This window comes from Tenrec ecaudatus, chromosome 2 (genome assembly GCF_050624435.1).
Source record: "Tenrec ecaudatus isolate mTenEca1 chromosome 2, mTenEca1.hap1, whole genome shotgun sequence".
Classification (NCBI taxonomy): domain Eukaryota; kingdom Metazoa; phylum Chordata; class Mammalia; order Afrosoricida; family Tenrecidae; genus Tenrec; species Tenrec ecaudatus.
In genome coordinates, this window is record NC_134531.1 from 118000531 (window position 1) to 118013006 (window position 12476).

A 12476-nucleotide genomic window follows, 5' to 3' on the forward strand; every position below is an offset into this window, starting at 1 on the left:
CATGTTGTTTGTCATTCTTTATGTTGTCAACAGCTCAGACCTTCCCTTCTTCATCCTGTCCTCTGTAAAGGCAACCACCCAAAGCTGCTGACAACCCGAACCCCAGACAAACGCTGCAATGTTTGACTAAAGCTCAAGAGGCTCTTCCTATTTTTCATGGTCACTTGCTTGAGGTTTGCTTTGTTCACATGACGCTTCTCTTTAGGCTGGCATTTAGCCTTTTGGAAGCTGAACCCTCTCTTGATGAATAAAAAACAGCAGTACAAGATAGATCCGTTCCCATTTCTTTGGAGAGTTTGCCTTTTCTGCCTGTTCCCCTGGCTCCGAATTTGAGATTCGTGTGGTTTGTGAAGTCATAGTACCTGAGAATATGCTACCAGACTTTGCCTGCCGTCATTTCTACACTAAAAACAAGAGGTATTTGTCTGCTTTCCAATATATGTATGTACGTATAGGATTGGGTAGGCTTTGACACTTCACATTACACCATTTTGTACGAATACACCCACTTTTGTCCAGAATGTCTCAGGGGAGTCAGACTTCCCGGAGGCCAGGCACGATCCTCTGAGAGAATTATTTCTCCAAATCATGAGCTCTCCTCCCGCACACCCCCCCCCCCATCCTGTTACTTGCCCCTCTTAAAATCAAAGTTTTATAGCTCTAGGTGGCCTTCAAGATCATCTGTTGCCATTCCTACATTTTATAGAAATAGTTTCTAGAAGGTTTCAGTATTTCTCAGAGCCAGATATTGAGTTAGAGTGCAGATCTCCAGCAGAAATTCGGCTGTCTGGCTCACATGCTCGATGGTCATTCTTTGTGCCATCCACTGCTCAGATCTTCTTCCCCTTTTAGCCTTTTATCCTTCATGAATACAGCAATCAAAGCTGCTGACAACCAAAACCACGAGGCAAACTCTGAAAATGTACTTAATATTCATTTATACATTTATTTTACAATAGCCACAAGGTTGAGCAAATATTTACTCAGTTGCTGCAAGTCCAGATGTCCCCCTTCCCCCAAGTATAATAAATGATACTGTTTGAGAAATAGATAATCCCCAATTTCTAGTAGATTACAATGTATTGGGAGACAAGCCTGAACAATGCTGTGCTTGTGGTCAGTTGTGACCACAGAAAGCTCTTAAAATGCATTTAATAATGAACAATTTCTCTACTCCCACCTTGCAACCAATCCTTCTAGAGTTCTTGTGTCTCAAGAACGGTTTGTGGAATTGGAAGGAACATAGAAACAAGCAGGCGTCCTATATTGACAAATTTAGTTTTAACTATAACCCAAAGCTCGACAGCAGTACAAGGCAGATCCGATTATTATTTTTTAAGATGGAGAAATGGAGGCTCAGGATGACTCTGTGGCTAGTCTTCGATTGCTCAGGGAAACAGGATTCTGCAGTTGAAGGGTCTGTTTTCAGGACCCGAAGACCCCCTTCTATTACATGAAAGCAGGAACCTAATGAGGCGGGAGTAAACGAATTAGGGCAGAACAGGTTGTTGGGCATTACGGTTTTGTCACAGTGAGATTATAGATATATCAAATTAACTGACCGTGAGAGGGTTTCAATAGGCCACCTGCCATATTTGTCCTTTTTAAAGTTGTGTGAATTTTTACAGGAGTGTGGGTTTCATCATAGTAGGTCATCGATGTGACATGCTTTCAGAGGTTACCTTTGTGAAAGTTGCCTTTTATTTATCTATGAGCCAGCTTGAAACAAGGGAAAATGCCTCAGAGATGTTAAGTCTGGAGACTTTTGGACAACAAAAGACTTGCGTACCCACAATTATCAGGCTTATTTTGAAAGAGAAAGCTGTTTAGTGAGATCCTTTATGTTTCAGAAGGTGAGCCTGGCAATCATCTTGTTTGTGCAGGGTCTTCTTGGCCCTGTAAAGCTCTCTCCTATAAATCATCAGTAAAATGTAGGATGATGCTTCTTAATGTTTTTTTTTGCATTTTTTTCATGGAGAAGGGGAAATAAGCAGCAGAGATCTGACACATCTAATCAGATATACATTGTGTCATTCAGTTGACACTTACCTGGTACAGTCAAGAGTTTACCACAGTGACAACCAAAGTAAAATATTTATAGATTTTCAAACAGTAATAGAAAACATGTGAGAAAAAAGAGAGAGAGAAATGTAGATATTCTTCAGGTGACTTGTGCTCTGGTGGAAGATGAAAACACTGGGCCATTACTAAAGAACTAATCCACAGTGGAGAGGTCCTAGGGGCCGGCCCCAATCCCAACTACGTGGACACCTGTCCCTCCCTCCAGAAGAATTTACTTTAGAGGACGGCACTGAAGCTGCAGCTCTGGGAGCAGGACATGTCTGATCAGAGCAGGAGCAAATGAAGGGAGAGGAAGAGAGAGTGGAGCACATCCTGGCCCACCAAGATCTGAGGATGATATTCTTGCTCAGAGCAGCCAATCCACAGAGAAGACCATGTGGAGACACAGTGTGGGAATTGTGCCCGATCTGATCCCAGCTCACCGAGGCAAAACAGCAAGGGTGTGCGACAGAACAGCAAGGAGAACAGCAATGAAGTTCCCAGGGAGAACCAAAAATATACGTTTGGGCCAGGGGCTTGGCACCCCATCAGACTCAACTGGAAAACACTCCTAAAGGACAACAAATGGCCCTTGAACTAACTACAAGCTTTTCTTTTTTGTTGTTGTGTTGTTTTTGTCATTGGCGATTTGTTGTTGTTGTTTTATTTTCTTTTGTGCTTGGTTTTTCTCTGTCTTGTTTTTGTGCATGTTATTATCTCCGCAGGTCTATCTACAGAAGATAGTCTGGATGAATAATCTAGAAGAGAAAACAAGGGAACCGACAGTTCCTGGGGACATGGGAGAGAGGGAGGTAGGGGAAAGGAAGTGGTGTTAACAAACCCAGGGACGAGGGAACAAAAAGTGATCCAAATTCGTGGTGAGGAAGTATAGGAGGCCTGGTAGGGTGTGACCAAGGGTAATGTAACTGAGAGGAATTAGTGAAACCCAAGTGAAGCTTGAACATGATAGTGATACAAGAGGAAAGTAAAAGGAAATAGAAGAAAGAACTAGGAGGCAAAGGGCATTTATAGAGGTCTAAATAAAGGCATGTACATATGTAAATATATTTATATATGAAGATGTGGAAATAGATCTATGTGCATATATGTATAGGTTTAGTACTAAGGTAGCAGATGGGCTTTTGGCCTCCACTCAAGTACTCCCTCAATGCAAGAGTACTTTGTTCTATTAAACTGGCATTCCATGTTGCTCACCTTCCTGACACAATTGCTGAAGACAAAGTGGGTGCATAAGCAAATGCAGTGAAGAAAGCTGATGGTGCCTGGCTCTAAAAAGGTATAGCGTCTGGGGTCTTAAAGGCTTGAAGGTAAACAAGTGACCATCTAGCTCAGAAGCAAAACCCACACGGAAGAAGCACACCAGCCTGTGTGATCACAAGGTGCCGAAGGGATCAGTTATCAGGCATCAAACAAAATATCATATCATTGTGTGCTCACCTCCCTGATATGATCGCTGAAGACAAATAGGTGCATAGGCAAATGTGGTGAAGAAGGCTGATAGTGCCTGGCTATCAGAAGATATAGCTTCTGGGGTCTTAAAGGCTTGAAGGTAAGCAAGTGGCCATCTAGCTCAGAAGCAACAAAGCCCACATGGAAGAAGCACACCAGTCTGTGCGATCACGAGGTGTCGAAGGGGTCAGGTATCAGGCATCATCAAAACAAACCATCATATCACTATGAATTAGGGGGATTGCAGTGATTAGACCCAAAGCCCATCTGTAGGCAATCGGACATCCCTTTACAGAAGGGTCTTGGGAGGAGATGAGCCAGCCAGGGTGCAGTGTAGCAATGATGAAACATACGTCTTTCCTCTAATTCCTAAATGCGTCCTCCCCACCCCACTATCATGATCCCAATTCTACCTTACAAACCTGGCTAGACCAGAGGATGTACACTGGTCCAGATAGGAACAGGAAACACAGGAAATCCAGGGCTGACTATCCCTTCAGGACCAGTGGTGTGAGTGGCGATACCGGGAGAGTGGAGGGAGGTCGGGTGGAAAGGGGGAACCAAGTACAAGGATCTCCATGTGACCTCCTCCCTGGGGGATGGACAACAGAAGAGTAGGTGAAGGGAGATGTCGGGCAGTGTAAGATATGACAAAATAATAATTTATAAGTTATCAAGATTTCATGAGGGAGCAGGAAGGGGGAGGAAGGGGGAAAATGAGGAGCTGATGCCAGGGGCTTAAGTGCACAGCAAATGTCTTGAGAATGATGAGGGCAATGAATGTACAAATGTGCTTTACACAATTGATGTATGCATGGATTGTGATAAGAGTTGTGTGAGCCCCTAATAAAATGATTGTTTTTAAAAAATGTAATCTATGCAGTATGTTGCTAGAATACAAAACCAAAAACAAGTAATCCTAGTTTTAAAACTACCTGATTCTCAAAAGATTGACATTAGATATTTGCTTTATTTCATCCCATTTTGCTTGTGAATGGTTCAATAGGCTTATATGTAGTGACACAAATATTATTTTGTGGTTGCAACTGAAATGCCATTTTGTTTTCTGTTTTTGTATTTCTGATCCATAGGAATTCTGAAGCATGGTGAGAATTAGAGTTTGTATGTGTGTTATAGGGACGGCAGTGAGGAAAACATTCTAGCTCCTTCCCACATTCCATGTTTATTTATGTCACACTCCCTTGAAGAAAAAGAAAGCTTGGTTCCATTGATTTTTGAGTTAAAATAAGTGGATTTATCTCACATGTGCATTTCAGGGCCCTGCTGGCCTCTCAGATGGAGCCCACATTTGCCAGGAACGTTTTCCCTTGTTTTGATGAGCCAGCTCTCAAGGCAACCTTTAAGATCACAATTATTCATCATCCAAGTTATGTGGCTCTTTCCAACATGCCAAGACTAGGTAAGTAATGCTTCCTATCACACATAGACGAGCTTCAAAACGTATGTGGGAAAGTTGAATAGAGAGATAATGGAATTTTCCTGAAAACTCTGCGAAGCCCTCTCATATATACACATAAGCACACACACACCTGTGAGGGTAAGTGAAAAACTATTGTAGCTAAGGTGCCAATGATTACTTCCATGAGTTTATTCCAAACGAAGCATGTTTAAACATGTCTATCTGATTACATGTCTATCTGATTACTGGATGGCTGCAAACAAGTTTTCCTAGAAATATACCTGTCTTAGTGCCATTAAGTTGCCTTCCAAAACCAAAATCTGGATGGAGGTTATATTGAGATAGAGGTTTTCATGATTTTATAGCAATATTTTTAGCTTACCGTGTGCATGCATGTGCATGTGTGCACACACACACATGACCCAATAATGGCTTTTTTATCAATATCATCTGTAGATAATATTTTGGTAACATTATAATTGTTGCCTAATAATAACCACTGTGTTAACAGTGATGCCAATCACCCAAAATATTACAGTTCTCTATTGATTTTCAAATATTATATTGGGTGTGTATTAGCCCAGGTTGCCTAGAGCACCAAACCCTTCGACACTTATCTATGTATAAGAAAGCACTAGATAGAGCAAGAAGGCATCGCAGCCCAGACCAACTCAAGTCCAGTAAGACAGGCGCTAGTTCACAAGTCCCTGTTCAGCCTCACCTGCTGATGATGGAGAATGGTGAAGCAGGAAGAAGAAAGATCACGTGTTGATTGGTGCAGGGTCACATGGATCCAAAGTTGGTGGAAACATGGTCGGACTCCAACAGCTCTCAGGTTGGCAGCAGAGTCCCAGCCATCAGGTGGAAGGTGAAGGTGCAGTTATCAGTGTCTCACACTCTTATACCTAAAGGCATATGACATCAAGGAGGTGTCGCCAGACTGTGACTTGATTGACAGGTTTGAAACCACCTCTGGCCTGGAGGGTCTAGTTGATATAACCCCCAACTACCACAGTCTTCAAATAATTCCCTTGTGGATTTAAGTTGACTCCAGATAGATGTCGGGGAGAGAGGTAAGCACCAAGATGGATGTCTTTAGGGAGAGCAGTCAGTACCCACATCTTGGAGATGAGAAGTCCTGGTTATTTTTGTATTAGAAGCTGAGAAAATTGAAACACTCTGTTTTTATACATTGGCAATCTTCCATTAGATGTCTCGAGAAGTTTGAAGAAGTTAGGGCTTTAACTGCTGATCATTAGTGATAACAATCCTGGTCGATATGAAATGAATCTGGTGCACAGATGGGTTTAACTCACTTGACTTTTTCTTTTGAGTGAATTGGTTTCCTGACAACTTTAAAAAATCCAGAGATTTCACATAAAATCAAGCTATTTTACTTCCTCAAAAACTCAGAAAATCAACACCACTTAGCCTGCAGTTCCTAGATGATAGCAATCAGCTGCAGCAAGGAAGCAGCTACCTCTAGAGCGGCCCCGCACTCTCCAGTTTTTCATAGATCTCCGTCATTCTGCATCTTGCTGGCCCGTTTCACATTGAGGCCTTGCTCTCATAGGCATTCAAATGGGCTATTTCTGCTTTAAAGGCTGCAGAGTGCCACCAATTCAGACTTAGGCAAATCCTGAGAATGACAGAATTTCTCTTACTTATCTATAGTTTGCATGGGAATCTCAATATTAATTAAACAGCATGCAAAATGGGTAGAAAAAATGGGAAAGCAGATTGGGGATCAAACTTGCAGGGTGCGTGAGTTTGGCCCTAAGTTAAATCCACATTTCTCAAGATGTTGATTCAGGCTTGAGATGCTGTCGTGGTGTGTTCTTGATAGCTTGTTGCTGTTAGCGGCCATCCATTTGACCATTGACTCACGGAGACCTAATGCACAAAATGTTGCCCTATCTGACACTATCCCCAGGGTGAGTTGTGGATTTGATCACTTTGGTCCATAGGAGTTTCAGTGATTGATTTTCAGAAGTATATAAGGAGACCGTCCTTTCTAGTTTGCCTTATTCAAGGAGATTTGCTGAAATCTGTTCAGCATTATAGCAACACACAAGGCTACATTGACAGATGGGGTTGGCCGTGCATTGTCTGGGGGAGGGCACCTGGGTCTCCTGCCAGGAGGGTGGAGACTATTATATCACTAAGCTACAACTACTTCATCTTTTATGGTCTGTTGTTGTTAAGTGCCATCAAATCCTTTTCCAAATTTCTGGGCTATGAAGAGTGGTTTGGAAGTAGGTGAGTAACAATGAATGACAAAGTATTTCAAAGGCGGATAGTATTTGCTAGGTTTATAGTGATATGAGCTGAAATAAATTCCTGTAGGTCTGTCTGAAAAAGATGTGAATGGAAGCAAATGGACTGTGACCACCTTTCATACCACACCCCGGATGTCAACTTATTTAACTACGGTAGTTCTATGTGACTTTGACCATGTCAACAGAACTGAAGGAGGCAAGGAGGTGAGTAAAGGAGATTCTCCAGGTAAGGGGAAATGGACTGGTTGCAGATTGCTCATTACTCTTTCAGCTCCTGGGTCTACCCCTACACATCCTTTTGTCATCTTCAGGATTTCTCTGCGTTGTTTCCCCCCGAGTCCTGTTAAAGCTCTACATGTGAATTGCAGCACGGAATCCAACATTTCCTTTTGCAGCTCTGGAATGGTGTCCATGAAGAGGCTTCCACTCCTCAGAGGCAGGCTCTGGGCCCTGTTGTCCAATTTTTCTTGTCCCTGCACTGCCTTGACAGTGTCCAAGAGAGAAGGGAGATTGATGCTGAACTGGCATCCTGGAGCTCTGATTTAGGTCCTGTTGTTTCCATAGTTATGTTGAAGCGGTGTTAATGGTTAAATGTGTGGCAGCCAAGAGGGCTCAGCTACCAACCAACACTAATAGGCACTGGCAAGAGACACCTATTATGAGTGAAATAGTGTATGCGGGGTAAACATCATCTTTGTCTAGATGTGGGCTTGCCATGACCTCTCAGAATTCTGGACTGTGGGGGGTCGGCCGTGAAATACCTTGTCTTCATCCAATTATACTTTAGGGACCATTGAGGCTATCATGAAAATGTCTCTGTGTGGACCCACACGCTGTAATTGCATGTAGAAATAGGTAAGCTCAGTGTTTTAGGCCCAGTTCTTTCTAGTGAGATCCCCTTCATTGGAATGAGAAGACCTGGCCCTTCATAGGAGGAGGCCCTCTCCTGGGCCCAAGATCTCCCAGGTTCTTACTATTGATACAATAAAGACAAAGAAATTGAGGGGGGATGCCAAGCCCATCTCAATGGGGGTAATTGCTCAGAGCTCTTCCCCCCAGTTAATCTAATGATGAATTAATAATATGGGCATTCTGTAGGTTATGAACAGGATCCATTGCTAGCCGTCTTTTAGTCACATTTGTAGGTGAGTCAGAACAGGTGCATAGTGCTGATTTTGCCTCCCTTTAGTGCCGTGCTGTCAGCAGGGATTGGTTCAGTTGTTTCAAACCGAGGGAAAATTTACATAATGTGAATACTCAGGGGCAGATTCCCCAATAAGCAAGATAAGCACAGACTTACTGCTGCGATTCACGGGGGCTAAAAATCCATGTGAAATTGTTCAGGACAGATAGGTAAGTAAGCACAAGTTAGCTCATGCTTTACCTTGTTTTCATCCACTATGCTTTCATCGTGTAACACTTTAGGAAACCTTGAAGTTATCATGAAATACCTTATGTGTGACCCTTCAGGGACTGTACATTTGAAAAGAGACTTTGATAGGAAGGTAGGAAGATGCAGTGGACTTGAGAGAGAGAGACAGACAGACACCAAGAAGCAGAATCTCCGATTTAGTGAAAAATGTGAATTTGTTCAGCTTGGCAAGTAAGTACAATGTAAGCCTGTGCTTACCTTGTTTATTGGGTAACCTGACACTGCAAGTACAAGTTGCCCATAAATTGGATGTTTGTAACTTGGGGACTTACTGTACTTCACTGAAGGCAAGCAACAACCAGCTCCTTAACTTTCTCAGCTGTTGACTCTGGCCTGATTTTCCTTATTTGGATAAGCATTCATAAACACATATATTCTCAAATACACTAGTGGCTGAGCCAAACGTTCCTGACATATTTTGATAATCTGCTCAAGTCCAATTGGGAAGCGCATGCTCACAGCCTGGCACAGAGGAGTGGGCCTATGGCTGTCGTGTCCCAGGTCTCAGCAGCCACGGGTCTAATGGCAGGTTGCTCTGAGCCTGCTGCGCCTGAGTAATTCTCGCAAAGGACCACTATCTGGCTCTTTCCTGAACAGAAAGTTCATGGCCATAGAAGCAAGGAGAATATGGAGGATGCCGAAGAAAGAAATGGCCTTAGTCTGAAAATAGACGTTGGGGATGAATTTATCAGTGAAATGTTGCATTTGACAATGGCTCAACATTCTGACATGAATGCATCCACCGTAGATCCTACTGGGGAACCAAAATGGACTCTTGAAATAGTGTCCAGCCTATACAAAAATTGCTCATCAGGTGAGAGATGAAAGTCTAGTGAAATTGAAAATGTGGTTAACATATGACATGAGGACAACACAGGAAACCCGTGACTAATGTCAGAAATTATATACTCAATAAAATTTAGCGCAAAAATGTTGCTCTCCTGTGTGTAGAGAAACCCCCAGAATATGCTGGTGGACCAAGTGTGATTCTGAAGGAACCTCATGAAGGCATGTTTTTCAATGGCTGGTCAGGGTCACCTTGCCTTGTTCCAAAGGAAACGCACTACTGTCCAGCCAATGCTAACTCATAGGCCCCCACCCCATGTGGGTTTCTGAGACCCTAACTGTTTGTGGGAATGGAAAACCCACTCTCTCTCCCAAGGAGCTGCTTGTTGTTCAAAACTGTGGATCATGCAGGTAGCAGCGCGACACATCACCACGACTCCACCAGGCCTCTGTACTCGGCTTGCAATCCCAGTCATTTGCCTCACTTTTGTTTTCTAGTGATAATTTGTGAGGAGGAATTTTGTAAAGGAAAGCAAACCCGCAAACATATTGCTGTCGCTCTCTAATAGGCTACACGAACAATGCACACGGTAGCTGGGAAGCGGAGAGGGAGCATTGTTTCCACTCAGAAACATGGGCTTTGATTTAGCAGCTCAGGTCAGAGGTGGAAGAGGACAGGTTTCTTCTAGAGGCAGGACGGAGTGCTGATGCCATCTTTCCTCATGTGAAAAAAGAAACCCAAACAAGCCTGCTCCAAAGAGTTGATTCCGACTCAGAGAAACCCAGCGGGCAGGGCGGAGCGGCCCCTGTGGGTTTCCGGGGCCATCAACCACAAGGGGAGCCGAGCACTTCATCTTCCCTGACCAGTGGCCAGGGGTGAGAATGACGGACGTCCAAGCCAGCAGCCGCTGTGCTTCTCCCCAGGAGCGAGCCGTCCCGTGCAGCAGGACCACGCGTGTTTCATTCCGTACTCACGCGTCTGTAGGGGGAGGACCACCTTGGCACCGGACAACAAAAAAGCACAACAGCAGCCCTTCCTCATACAGGGCCTCGCGCTGTGGTCCCCGACCATAAAATCGCTTTCGTTGCTCTTCATAACTGCCGTTTTGCTACTGCTAGGAATTGGGAGACCCCTGTGAAAGGGTTGTTGGTCTGCCAAGGGGGTCTCGACCCACAGGTTGAGAACTGCTGCACTAGAGGGATCTTGGCCAAAGCCTTCAAACACAGCATTTTATGAAGGAGAAGAAGACAGCCTTCAAGCATAACAGAAGACGGATTTTCTAGCAGAAATGAGTTCATGAAGGTGCACCCGCTCTTGAGGGGCAGCGTCTGCAGGGACTGGGTGCTGCGTTCGTTCGTTTGCACCGCATCATCTCCAGGGATTGCGCAGAGCGCTCCCCCCCCCCCCCCCCAATGCGCTGTGTTACTAGCAAGGCTCAAACTCAAACCCAACTCACTGCTGTCAAGTTGATTCCGACTCAGAGAGGCCCCACAGGACAGGGCTACACCTGAAGATTCCCCAGGCTGTAAATCTGGGTGCGAGCAGAAGCTTCCTGCCCTGCAGGGTGCTTGGCGGTTCCAATGGCGGGCCCTGCTCTTAGCAGCCCCACGTGTCACTCCAATGTGTGACTCACTCCTATGCGTGACCCCGTTGGCCTCAGGGCTCTTTCTCATGGGGCAATTCATTGTTTCAAGTTTCTCACCTCCAGTGGGCATGTTCTTTAGCATCAATCGTGGGAACTCTTTTAGAAAGAACTTAGATGAGACTGTAGGGTGAACATTCATTTTAAAGTGTGGTAGTGATGAAGTGGAAACAAAAACAAAAACTGCAGCGTACTGACATTGTTGTTGTTAGATGCCACGGAGTCTGTTCCAGCTCACAGTGACTCTGCCACGGAAGGAACCCCTGCTGGGCCGGCACCTTCCTCCTAACCGTGATGACTGCGCCGCCCGTGCAGCCACTGGGTCCGTCTCTCGGGCAGGGCACCGCACACCCAAATCAAACGGACGTTAGATGTGCTGAGGGTCTCGGCGTAGCGTGGCAAAGCTGGCAAACCATTGCGGGGGTTCATTTTACCTACTGAAGTGGGGCGCCAGGTGGCAAGCGCATAGAGAGTGCTTATCATCTTCTTGTTCCATCAGTTTTAAAATCATAGGACATTAAAAAGATAATTTTTAAATTTTACTTTGGGTGAAAATACATACAAGAACACCCACTCCTATTCCACAGTGCTGAGGCCTGATAATCAGCGGCACTGATAGTGGGCTTCACCTTGTGTCAACATCCACGTTATTGCTCTTGGGCCCTTACACAGAATCTTGTCTGTGGGAAGAGATGTCACTGTGGGCTATCCCAAGGGTCCTTTTCCAGTGATGAAAACTACACCCGTTGTCATCAAAAATGGAAAGTCCACATTCGAGGAGATCGACTGTTTACAGCTTCAGGGAGTAGCTTGATGGGATTTTCTTGGCACATATGCTTTTAGATATTTTATTATATGGTAAAAAAGCCCTGATGACTCAGTGGTTAAAGCACTGTACTGCTAACCAGATAAAAAAAGTCGGTGAAGAACCCAGCAGTTGCCGTGAGAAAACGGCTTCGTAAAGATTTACAGCCTTGGGCCTTTATGGGGGAGTGTCCAGCAGGGCGACAAGTTGGAATCAACTCAAGAGCTGTAGGTTTGGGGTGTTTTTGTTGTTGTTGTTTTATTATGTAGCATATTCCAAAAGAATAATTTGAGCCAACAAGCTGGCCCTTTCTGCCATTATAAATGCTTTTCCTAATCACTGCTTAATTGTTTTGATTTAGATACGCATCTGGGCCCGGAAAGATGCCATCGCAGATGGGGAAGCAGACTTTGCATTGAACATCACAGGTCCCATCTTCACTTTTCTAGAAGATTTATTTAATAATAGTTACCCGCTTCCCAAAGCAGGTGAGACGTCTTCCTCTCCAGTGCCACTGGCTTCCTGGTGTGGGGCCCTTGGGTTGAGATCAGAGGATACACATTTGAGCTTTTGGTTAGGC

At 44.5% G+C, this 12476-nt stretch overlaps 1 protein-coding gene across 1 annotated transcript in view; it reads left to right on the forward strand.

Annotated features, from left to right (window-relative positions):
- LVRN (laeverin) overlaps positions 1-12476 on the forward strand; it is a 117462-nt gene that overhangs the window by 21464 nt on the left and 83522 nt on the right. The window contains exons 2-4 of the mRNA XM_075543086.1: positions 4809-4951; positions 7298-7434; positions 12258-12384. Of these exons, the coding sequence (XP_075399201.1) occupies positions 4809-4951; positions 7298-7434; positions 12258-12384 (407 nt within the window). The remainder of the gene's footprint in view (positions 1-4808; positions 4952-7297; positions 7435-12257; positions 12385-12476) is intronic.